Source organism: Photinus pyralis, unplaced genomic scaffold (genome assembly GCF_008802855.1).
Source record: "Photinus pyralis isolate 1611_PpyrPB1 unplaced genomic scaffold, Ppyr1.3 Ppyr1.4_LG5, whole genome shotgun sequence".
In the NCBI taxonomy this organism is placed as follows: Eukaryota; Metazoa; Arthropoda; class Insecta; order Coleoptera; family Lampyridae; genus Photinus; species Photinus pyralis.
Window position 1 is genome coordinate 48,276,379 of NW_022170596.1, and position 12,778 is coordinate 48,289,156.

General features: G+C 39.0%; 1 protein-coding gene across 1 annotated transcript; it reads right to left on the reverse strand.

Annotated features, from left to right (window-relative positions):
* Positions 1–1,302: 1,302 nt before the first annotated feature.
* Positions 1,303–9,667, reverse strand: LOC116170777 (protein takeout-like). Its single transcript, XM_031487280.1, has 7 exons — positions 9,535–9,667; positions 3,271–3,502; positions 3,082–3,221; positions 2,735–3,034; positions 1,912–2,152; positions 1,716–1,855; positions 1,303–1,663 (listed from the first exon to the last, which is right to left on the reverse strand). The coding sequence occupies exons 1-7, from the start codon at positions 9,590–9,592 to the stop codon at positions 1,365–1,367; spliced, it is 1,410 nt and encodes a 469-aa protein (XP_031343140.1). The 5' UTR covers positions 9,593–9,667; the 3' UTR covers positions 1,303–1,364.
* Between the last annotated feature and the right edge of the window lie 3,111 nt (positions 9,668–12,778).

Sequence of the window (12,778 nt, forward strand, 5' to 3'; positions counted from 1 at the left end):
GGCTTTTGGGTCACTGGCTCTTAGTTAAATTCGAGAACGAAGGGTTTTGGAGTTTGGCTAAATCCTTGAGGCGAGTATGGTTGCTGGGTTGACGGTTGAACAAATACGGTTTATGAGGCTTTCTTATGGTTGTTGATTGAGTAAAGCGAAAACACATGGTTTTTGTGTTATTGAAGGTTGGTTAAATACAGGAACGAACGGGTTTCGAGTTTGAATGGATTCTGGAAGACAGTACGGTTTCTTGATTGAGTGTTGAAGAAATACATATGCCCGTTAGGTTTTAGTTGATTCGGTAAATACAGGGGATACGTGCGAGTTTTGAGTTACCAAGGGTTGGTTAAACTCGGGAACGAATAGACCTACGTATCAAAAACTACAATACACCCTAGATTGGATTAGCAGTCTGCACTAATCTTCAACGCTCCCCTAACACATGGTACACGTTAGGTTACATAGCCGGGAGGTCGGGTGTTCGAACCTGGGCTGAGGTGAGTTTTTCATCTGTGTCAGAGATGGAAATTTCCTTGGATCAGTTTCGAGCATTCTGCCGGCTACTCCGAATTAAGGTTTTCCTGCAGTTTTCCTAATTCCTAAGGTAAATATCGGAGTAGTATAAGAACAACTTAAGACCTTCGGCAACGGCACTTCTAAAAAGCATTACTCGGACCATAAGCCTGTTGAGGGCCCAGAACAAGAGAGGGACAATAAATAAACAAATCTAACCCTGACGACAGAGAATGACCATATAACTTTTCGGTTTTAGGAAGACAGCCCAAATAACATCCCTTCTTGCGAAGAGGGGACCGGATCTGAAGGTTTCCTTCCAGATCCGTACGTGACCAAGGCTACCTCGAGTCATCCGCTCGTTCCAATCGTTTATCTGTATAGAAGCCTTCCGAGCTTCTGCCTCCACAGCTAAGCGTAAAGCCGTTAGTCCCAGAAGTGCGTGATTTTCATAACCCCAGTGACTCTCAGCCAGGTGGATCTCGTTACCTTACCTAGCTGCTTCCTGTAAGTGACTCTGCGCATATGGCAGGCCACCATACAAGTGCACCATACAGTGTTATTGCCCTTTCCAGGTCAGGCGGGAGTCAACGTACTAAATATTTCACTGACCTGGTCAGATCCAGTTGTTTCAACTCTGTTTTGATAAATGCTTCAAATGTACGTACAAAATGTAGAAAATACTGAAGCAAAGTAATAAAAGTGCATGGTGCACACAGTTCAATTACTACAAGCCAATTAAAGTTTTTGCAATTTTAATAGCATCGGGTAGGGTAAAGTGTCAAAAAAGCTACACAATGTGGGCGGAATAGGTTCAAATGGCGATTTAATAGCAATACTTCAAGATAGCATATTAGCAATTAAGGAAACAATTCCTCATAAGTAAACGCCATGGTTATCCGATTAGCCAAATCGGTAAATTTTTGATCTAGCGAATCTTGCAATCCCGGTCGAATTTCGTTGAAGAAGACTTCGGTGTTGTCGTCGATAATGCCCTTCGTCGCTTCCGCAAGTATCGGGTTTTGAGCGAACAGATTATCTAAACGCAACTTTTTTTCGCCGATTCGCAGTTTACAAATCAGCTTCTCGAATAATAAATGGTTTCGCCCGTCATTCTGTATTATGTTACCATTTAGCGTGCAATCGAAGCGGTAATTAGCTGAAATTGACAGATACAGGTAATGAAAGCATATGGGCTATTATATACTTACAAACGTTTGTGTAAAATTTACCTTCGCCTTGTAAATCTAAAAACAACAGCTTTGTGTTAATTTGATAATTACCTATTCCGTAAAGGTGAGGTACTTCGACCTTAAATCTGAACGATCTCCCGGTCTTGGTGTTGCCTACACTATTATACAAAGAGCAGAAATTAGTTCGAAATCCAAAGGATTACGCGCCGGTTACCTTAAATGCAAAATATGGAAGCTGGAAGCGCCCCAAACCTGAAGATCGGTCAAGTTCGTAGCGAGATTCGCCGCATCTGACCCGCTCTTAAAGCTCATACGATCCAATTCCAGCGGCTCTAGGGGTGGAATATTCAGCTCGGGTATTCCGATTTTGAGCACGGGTAAAAGCTCTAATATCGAGTTTTTGATACATTCAGCTAGGTTTGGATGATTGTTTGGGCATACCTTAATGTAGTCCGCTAAAAAGTGTATCTTTCAGCCCAATGGACACATTTGCGACTAAGCCACTTACGTATTTTTGAGTTCACGTCTACAATCAAGACACATATTGTAACCAGTTGAGCCACTTTATGCATTTCACAGCGTGAGACAAAACGAAATCTTGGTAATGTCATCTAATCCTACTTACAAATTATGGCAAATTACGTCACGATTTTTTTCTTTATTTTGTTTTCTAACAACGGAAGTAATCGTAATCATAGTGTGTTAAAAACTCATTAGAGACTATTTGTTGTAGAATTAACCTTTGATTAAAGATTCCATATCTAAACCATTACTGGCGGTATTTGGATCATTTTAGTTATGGTAAATTACCTGGTTAAGAAATTAGAATAGTTACTTGTACACAAATCATAAGATAGCTGGATCATCATGGATCAAGTCAAAATTAGCTAAATTTAATCAGTCTTTGTATGTAATCTTGAATTCTAGTTTTAAAAACACTATGTACTTTTGAGAAGACAAAGACATCACCAACTTATAGTATATTTATGATCAAAATAAACAAAATTTAACAAGTAACTAACGAATTCATAAATCCTAGGGAAAAAGTTCCTCAAAGGTAAACGATTGCGTAATCTGATTTGCTACCTCGAGAAGCTTTTTGGTAACGGCTTCTACAATATTTGGCCTAGCTTCAGTGAACAGTGCTTCAGAATTGTCATCAATGGCGTCGTTTACAGCCTTTCCGATAACAGGATCGCCATTAAACAGATTTTCAAAATAAATTTTTGAATTGTCAACGGATTTTATAACGCACTGTACGTCCACAAATTTTAGGTGATTTTCACCGTTTATCTGTACCTTTTTGCCCAATAAGACGCATTCGAAGTGGGGGTTTGCTGAAAAATCCGTTTCAAATTTATTGTGGGGAATACAGTATACTTACTTATATTAGCATTAAACGGTCCTGAACCTTTCAAATCAATAAACGCCAATCTGGTGTTAATTACGTAATTACCCCTAACGTGAAGTTTAGGGATATGAACTTCAAATTTGAAGTGTCTCGAGTTCTTGGTAATTTTGGGTCTGAAAAACAGACGCCATCAAATTACAGAAGAAAGAGTCTAATACTTACGTGAGCTTTAATATTTTAAATTCAGAAACGCCCCATGCTTTTACATCGGATAGGTTGGTAGAGAGTGAGCTTTGACCGAGGATGCGTAGTGTGTCGAGCTCCAAAGGTTCCAGTGCGGGGACTCCCAGCTCTGGTATTCCAGATAAGAGGCGAGGTTTCAATGAATTTATCGAATTTGTGATGCACGAGGCCAAGTCTTTATCATTTTGTGAACATACGTTTATGTAATCGGCTGAAAAAAAAGGTACGGTTGGATGTGGTTTATAATATTTTGGCCTTAATTGTATACAAAAGGTACTACAACCTACACTTAGAGATCGTTTATTGATGTAATGCAATAAATTCTATACTGCTCAAGGACAATATTATGTAATTACTATTTTTTGGCAGGAGAATCTATAATTTGTGAAAGATCTAACAACAGTTAAATTTGCATTTACTTTATTTACTGGATTCTTCTAAATCTAAATCTAAAACGTATTTAACCTTAACCTTAAACAAATTAGACACGGCCCACCAATTCGAATCTTTGACCTTACAGAAGGACCATTTTTGTTCCTATTCTAAAATTGCGCGGTTCAGTACCGATGTTCTCTCAAAACCAGTCGCTTAAACGTATCGTAATTGTGACGATTGCCTCGATTGTTAATATCGATGATTGGGCATTTATTGCAAAATGATTAATTATAATCTTCATTACGATAAAATGGTGTAATACTTATTGAACTGGTTTTAAGTGCACAAGTAAATGAAAGGTGTTTTGAAGCAAGTTAGTATTCCCAAAAAAATTGATCAACGAATATTTTTCATTGGCATTATTGTTTTTAAAGCCGACGGTATCAAGTAGGTCCACAAAAATTACACATCAATGTACAATATTTAAATTTTAATTAGAAATCTTGTTTGGGAAAATTTTCAAACCTGTTTAATTATTTGGTTCACCGCAATGTCATATTTAAATGCTTAATTACGTAACTTTAAGTAAAGAACTGAACCCCGTCATTAATTTCACGTGTCAATGCGTAAACAGTAGGTAACCTATAAAGGACCCCGAAGTCGGATCACACTCCCACCAAAGTTGTCACACCGACCTTATCCTTTTTGGATAGGTCATACCATTCTCCATTGCAAAACCATCCACATTGGAATAACAAAATAAACTGCGTAAAATGAGAGTTGCGACTCTCGGAAAAATGCTGTGAAAAGCTTTCAGCTAACTGCGGCTCCTATTGATTTCAATTTTTTCTGAAGAAGGTAGTATGCCGCATGATGCATGTCTTGGTCCAGTTCATCTACCCTCAAAACCTAGGTATTACCAATAACCGACATATAAGTGCTAATAAAGTATGAAATGCCAAAAAGGTAAACTTTAACCAGAAGAAAATCTCTATAAGTGCGGTTTGATGTCTATATGAAAAGAATAATTTGCCATCCTGTTGTCAAAATAAATACTAAAAACGTCTTCCAAAAATGAAGTTGAGCTTTATTTCTTACGAGAACCGAGAAACGCACTGGCGAAAGAGGTGTGACAGTCGTCAAGGTTGGTGATAGAGACATGAATAAGTATCTGGAAGAAGAAGCGTAAAGGAGCCACAAAGGAAAGTGGAGTCACGAAGAAGGCCAACCAGTCGCGAGTTGTGAGAAAGGGCAATGAAAGCATACTCGTAAAAGAAAAAGACTTCAGAAGCGATAAAGGAGAGGAAAGATGTCTTAAAAATGTATGAGGGGAGGTGTGAATGGTGTGAAACGATCTTGAAAGGAGTGTAAAGAAACGCGACGGGGAGAATCCTGAAACAAAATTATTACGAAGGAAATGCGCAAAGGTCAATCTCACAAAAGTATGAAGAGCGTCATTTTGCTCTGAAGGAAGCGGAAGGAGAACTGAATAGAGGATGAAGCGACGTGAGAAAAAGAGAAGGTGTATAACACGAAGGGTGAAGGAAAGAGTCTATAGTGTAGAGGGAGCATGAAGGATGCGCGTCAGGAAGGGGTAAAAAGGAGACATAAAGCAAGTGTCAAGAAGGTGTGACGTGTAGAAATCATACCGTGAAGGATGTGGGTGCAGCAGTAAACAGGTTTGAAGAGTAGAAAAATGGAGAAGCATAGAATCCGCGGAAAATAATATGCAAGAAGGAGGCATGAATGTGGTGTGAAGTGGCGAATAAAGCGTAAAGCGGAGGCGAAATACGGGCGCGAAAAAATGAAATAGGCGTAAGATAGATGTCGAAGGAGCGCCAAGGGAGAGACGTAACATTCTGCTAAAGGAAAAATTATACTAATGAGTTGTAAATAATGAGCGACAATAATAGCCAATAATAACGGACATAACATTTATACAGGTGAACCTATACAGGGCGAAAGCATCCACCTGCGCACTGTGCACAAAGTTCACCACAGAAAATCTAGGCAGGAACCATGGGTACGTCACTCTCCTATCAAGCGTTATCCTAATTCTGCAGGGACTCTGATTTACGAAAGGAGCAACAATTGCCCCGGGGTAGCGGTTTTCGTAAAGCCGAAACTAACAGTCTTTCTTCTTTCTGAGTTCATAAGAAGAGACCTGGTGGCTGTGGTGGTCGAAGTGCCAATGAGCATCGGTGTTGACAAATTAGTGTGTGCTTTGGCATACGTCCTAGGAGTGTACGCAGCGCAGCAGCAGTAACTCCGTCACCGGAAGTACGGAGGCTGAGCAGATACTGCAAGGAGAAGTGGTTGCATTTTCTTATTGGATGACACGCCAACTGCTGTCACCTCCACGGGGGCAGGACGGACAGAAACCTTAAATGTGAGTAGAGTTACTCAATCTGGGAAATGAGTCAACATTTTTATTCAGGAACAGGGAAGAAATCTGGGACATTACCTTTTCCTCCTCCTTTCTAGCAGGTAGAATAGTGCGATCGCGCCCTCTCTATCGGACCACAAACAAATATAAAGGTTAAGAAACAAACCGAACATTCATACCAAAATCCCCGTACAAAGATTGCGCACTGTGCGAGGAGTTATTGAAAAGCAACACAGCAGGACTCTGCAGGAGGGTAATGGATCGAGTTGATTCAAAACGACTTGCCACACTGCTCACTGATCATCTGATGCGCTTCTCTCCTCCTTCGAGGGGACATGTCCGCTGTAGCGAGTTAAAATATATAGAAACACTCCCTCCCAGAAGTTTTTAACAAATCCAAGCGCACTGGGTGTTGAGATGAATACTCGTAGAACGTTCCTCACTGAGAATAATAAGGTTACTCGGAAGGCAAAAAGAGAAATTCCCATAGCCTCTCGCCTACGGGAGATCCTCTCAAAAAAAAAGAAACAACCCGTTGGGAACGGTCGTGGGACCAGTAGGGAAACGCGCTGGCTCAATAGAGAGGCTTTGCCGGTCTGGATGCAAACGGAGGACATCAGAAGGCCTCCATCTTCCATCATGCCAATAAATTTGACTATGGCCTTAGTGGCCGTATTTATGTTTACACACCAAACAGGGTCCGTTGAGCGATAGGCCGCCACAAGGTGGAAACATGACTGAAACAATAACGCCTATTCTAGTAGAACTTTTTAGGAGGAGCTACTTATTCCTGAAGCTGTGGTTTTTATGGTTAAGGCAAACAAGAGGCTTAGGTACCAACACAAGAGCTAACCACCTATCAGCCCTTCATCCTTAAAACGATGGAAATAATAGCAGGGCAGTACATAAGGGAAGAGTTCCTTAACGAAAAACTCCTTCACACCAGCTAACATGCATACCAAAAGGGACGTTCTACGGAAACCACCCTTCATAACGGCATCTGTAACATTGAGACAAGCATGCTGGACAAAGAATCGACCTTAGTCTGCTCCATCCACATTGAGGGGACATTCAACTGCCTCTCATGTACCTTCATTGATGAAGCAGCAAGAGAGAAAAATTTCGACCTGTACACACGGCCTTTCATAAAAGCCATGTTAAAAAGCAGGGCGAGTAAAACCAGATTGGGAACGGAAATAATTCTTGTGGCCACCAGCAGGGTTTGTCCGCAAGGAGGTGTAACGTGTGAATCTGCCCTTGGGCTGAGACAATCCAGAAAACTGATCAGTTTCCAGGCGACTAAAACCATCTCGTTGCTTACATTAAGCAGAGGTGAACTAAGGTCATACATAGACCTGGTCACTGGATACTTCCCCTTGAGTTATCATTTCAACAAAAGCAGGATAGCTGAGGAAAAAGATCACAAGTCCTGGGTGGGGCTGCCATAGCACCTCAGTAGATTAGGGAATGCAGCCGGAGATGATCCTCAGATTGTTTAACCAAGGGTCTCTTTCGGAGTAATGCACTGGGGCACGCACAATAGATTCAGAGGTCAAAGTGCGTAGGGGTGGAATAGCCCAACCTACGGAGGAAAAAAATAATTAAGGGGGCGCAAACGAAGGGGTGGTATAGTACCCTAATAAAAGGTGAAAGAACTTTAGGAGAAAAAGGGTGAAGAAGTCGCGTGGAGGCTTAGGACTTGCCAACGGGACGAGGCGTAAATACTCTTCTCTACGTTGTGGGGGGTATTTTTAGGAAAAATTATTGTTGCTTGTTTGTCGTCGTAAATATTGCGCACCTGTGCTCTCCTAAAATTGTGTAACACGCTATTTTTAGTTTAAAAAGTTTTAACTGGGAAGCAAAAAACCTTTATAATGCCAGGCAAAGAGAAAATTGGTACCAAATAATCGTAAAAGCGTCATGAATAAGTAGGTAGGGGCACTACCTATGAGTAGGAATGTAACACAAACTCTAGCCCACTTTGACGGTGAGTTCTGCACATGCGCCACCTCCAAGAGTGGTTGTTGTCTAAACTCACTGAAGGTCATCGTGATTGTCGTCTAAACTAACTAGGGTTGTTGTCTAAACTCAATGTCACTGAAGGTCATCGTGGTTGTTGTCTAGCTCAATTTGATCATGGATGTTGTCTAAACTAAAAGTCCACTGAAGGTTAAAAGGTAAGGTTCCTTCCTGAACTTATATCGCTGAAAATCAAACCTACACGCGAGTTCTGTGCGCTTTCTTCAAGGTCGAAGGCATTTATTCGGGGAGCAGGAATTATATCCATACAGGGTGCACTGAGCAGATTTCAAAAGTAACTATAGTAGGACGACAAGCAGACAGCGACTAGATAGAAATAGATTGGGAGAGTGGCAAAGAAGGCATTAATTAGACGACAGGGTCCCATCGATATGTAAAGACGCGTCAAGCGATGTGAAAGAACTGTTTCAAAAATTCTAAATGCCTCCAGTGCAGGTAAATCCTAAAGCTCTGAAATTTAAGTGGAAACAAGCATAAAAAGATAGGCGGGCACTTCACGAAGTCACGAGTTTCTTCAGAAATTTGCTCAAATTCCAGGACAAGAGAAAAGTTAAGGTTTTCCACTGTTAAATTTTTCTACAAAATCGCAGGAAGAAAACTGCATCACGGTGATGATTGCAGCAAAATGTTAATTTTCCGCTACTATGCATTCATTTATGGTTTTATTGTTGTAGAAATAGTACATTTTGAGATTTTGCGATACGAAAGTCATTAGAGATCACATTTAAAATACGAGTAAATATTTTCGTGTAACACGTTATCGGACCAAGATCTTATAGGGGTGTACAGTATGAATAAGAACCTCAAAGTAAGTTGGACTTCCATCGTATACCAAAAGCAAGTAAGGGTTATATTAATATCACCTCGATTTTAAAATGGTGCAGCGACCAAACGAGTACTGTAGCTGAGGTTTAATAACAAACCGGTGCTGACTCCCAACACATTCCCGAAAAAAATGAAAAGGTCACATCAGGGGTCACATACAAAAAGTAGTCACAGTTCTGAAAAAAGTCATGCTTAATTAACCTTCGCATAATCTTAATTTGTTTAATAGAGAAAAGGACATCAACTTCACTTCTACCATTTGATTGTACTTATGTTCCCATTGTGCCCAAAAAAAACTAAGGACTAAAGAAAGTATGCCGATGTCATGGCATACATTTGCGTGTTAAGTAATAGATAGTAAAGATGATTTGCGTCTATTATGTTGATTTGATGTATGATTGACGGCGAATTGTCTTGTCTACAGGATAATTCAAGGGTGTCATAATAAAAATTCTCATAGCTTGTCTGAGTAAGTAATTAATGCATCATAAATTTTGCATGTCCCCAATGACCCCTTATTTTTAAACATTATAGTGCTAAACTCTGATCTAAATATGATTGGCGGCATGTCGAATATGTTATGGTAACATTTCAAAAATATAGCCATGGGTACTCACGGATTTTACAATTCACCGCAACAAACAACACAAAGTAAATAACACCGCGAGTGCTCATTTTGGGAGTCTTCAAACTAAAATAGTGTTAAAATTGACAGCAAATCTCGTTCTTATACAGAAGGTTATTGCGAAGGACCTTGAATGTAATTTGGGAAGTATAATATATTCTGCTACAACTAAGAGCTGGAGAAGAGGCGACGCCAATTCCTGTTTATTGCTGTTACGGGGATTTATTGCCAAATTTGCAAAATCGCAAAGTAAGCCAGTATTATTAACAAATCTAACGTCACCTTAATTGTTATGCCAAAATTTTAGTCACTTTCCTTTTGCCTTTTTCGTGTGATATGAATTCGTACTTCCCCGCCAGCCTTGACCAGCTAAAACCAAACGAGTTATATACAAAACGCTTGTATGCGTCTCCTGCGATTCGGAACCATTGCTCACAGTCCGCTGGAATAATTTCACATGATATTCGCAAGTACAGTCACAGTTCCCATAGCATTTTCATGCCAACTAAAGCAAGAAAAGAAAATATTTGTAGGCGTTATCGTACTGAGCTAACGGAGACAAACGCACCCCCATGCGAATATTCGTTGGTACGTAACACCAAAGCTAAACAGTTGTACGCTATTGCGCGAAATAAAACCCGACCATCAGTTCGGAAGCTTGTTTGCCATAAAAAAAAAGCTCCAGCTTGCTCAAACTTTTCACAACATACAGGGAAAGCCAGAAGTGACATAGAAAAACTGCGCCGCTCTCGAAGGACTTATGTAAACATGAGAAAGGTGACAAGAGTAACAATAACGGAAGCAGAAGAAATTGAATTGTATTCACCAGGATTGGTTCACATAATGATGAAATCGTAATATTCCTGCTGCACTGTGTTGAATAAATGATTTATACGAGACCGCACTATTGAATATCCTCAATAATATCGCTTCGCACCATAAAAAATCCCTTCCACCCAAAAAAATTAAGAAATCTTGTTTGGGCCCGGACATATAAATAAAATACATTTGTTTAACTGTAGCATGAACCCGAAACCCAAAAAATTACTCTGAAATACATATATACGAAGTCTATAGTTATTGAAAGGACTCCAATGAAGATCCCTTAATTGGAGCTGGATTTGTTTTAGGAATATCCCTAAAAGTACTTCATATTTCGAAGAAGCTTCCTAACGTATCCTTGTGTTGATCGATTTTATCATAACTACGGATGAACGGTTCTAATTTTCGTTACAATACAGGGTGACGCGTTGAACACAAAACGGGGGTATTTTCGGACAGAGCAGGAATTTAAAACAAAACTTTGAAAAATTACAATGGCTATATGTTTTTGTTAAAGAGAGATATCAAGAAAATAAAAAATACCATAAAAACCAGGGGGAATCCAAATGAATTATTTTTTGCACTACCCCCACCACCCTTTGAAGAACAACCTACAATGACGCAAACATTTTAAATTAAAATTCTCCACTTGTTCTCTCTGGAAAGCTTATTAAATATGCTGTTCACTGGTCATAAAAAAATATAGGGTGAACACACGCTTATAATTTTTTTACGAATAGAGATATTCAATAAAATGATAAAACGTGGTTGTTGTAAAAGCTAGGGAGAATCCTAATTACGTATTTTTCAGTAATTTCAATTTTTTCTTACACGCTATAAGGTATTTTTAAAAATAAACAAAGATCCAAATGGAAGATAATACCCATGCATTAAAAAAAGTGATAAACTAGGCTTGGATCTATTGTCAGTCTCAGAGAGAATAAGTAAATGAGAGGGGACAGCTCCTTGTTTATTACGTATGTCCAATTTTTACCTGCCATCTGTGAACGTCGTCATTAACTACAACTAAAGAGCGGGCTTTGCAAATATAACTTTCAAACCTTCAATAGTTAATGTAGGCAACATATTATCATAGAGTAATTAAATATTCACTCGACGATATTATACATCAGAGCGCATCTTGGAACAGATTCTCTCGGTTACATAAACGTTAAAGTGTTACAACAACCGGCCACTAAACATTTTTTATTTCGATACATCGTTAATAGATCTACAAAAACACATTAACATTATTTTGACTTTGGTATTATTTTTGTTTGTTGCCAACTCCTACAACCCTACAACTTATCAAACCTACATTCACTAAAAAGATCCAGAAACTGCCTACACCTCTATGAACGTCGGTTGCAACTATCAGACAATGTTCCTTGTTACCCTCATTTAACTTTCCCCTCTCGTTTACATGTTCTCTCTGGTCAGTCTGTTAATCATTCACTTGTAATGGTTCATAGCGCGGAAAAAAAGAATTGAAACTATTTTTTAGGGTGCGCAAGACATGTGGTATTTAAAAACATCCCTTTCGTTTAAAGACATGCTGGCAGAACCGATACACTGCTTTTTGACTTTTTGGTAGTGGGCATCTTTTATATACTGTGTCCAAGATAAGGGTGTGCCGTGTGTCTCATAGGAATAGGACACCCTCTGAACAAAAGATGCTTTCGCAAGATAATATAGCCACTTCGTTACATACTAATAATTCGCAAACTTTCTTGCTATAACTTGTCGAGGCTACAAACAGTCGGACGTAGTTACTTCATTTGAAATTTGTAGAGCAAGTAAACAAACCAATATTCCAGTACTTATATGGTAAAGTAAAAACGTTTTCTATGCGTTTTTTAGGTTAATACTAAAAAACGTTTACTTACCTACTTATTTTCAACGTTTCTTATCACAGTTTCATTAGAATATGACATAAACAATACGTAATTTTGATACGTAGAATATACCTAATTTTTATTCGTATATTAGAGGAAGTAAGTAAATCAATATTCCCGTATGGTAAATAAAACGGTGGTATATACGTTTATCAAATTATTGCAAACGGATTTTTTTTATATACCTACATATATTATCAACGTAGAACGTGGTCTCTATGGTTTACATAATATAGGAATAAAAATCGTATTTTAGACGTAGAGTATAAAATTGCTCTACAAAAATAGTTATTTATGTAATAAGGGCATAATAGTGATGTTTATATTCTCGAGGGCGACGAGTTAAAAAGCTCGAGGGCCTATTGCCCGAGAGCTTTTTAGTCGCCCGAGAGTATAAACATCAGTTTATGCCCGTGGTACATACTCAATTTTATGTTTTACAAATAGTTTTCTTCGTCAAATTTCGTTTACAAAATAATTCATTATGTTTGATCGAGTATGCGTGGTTCGAATTTGCTA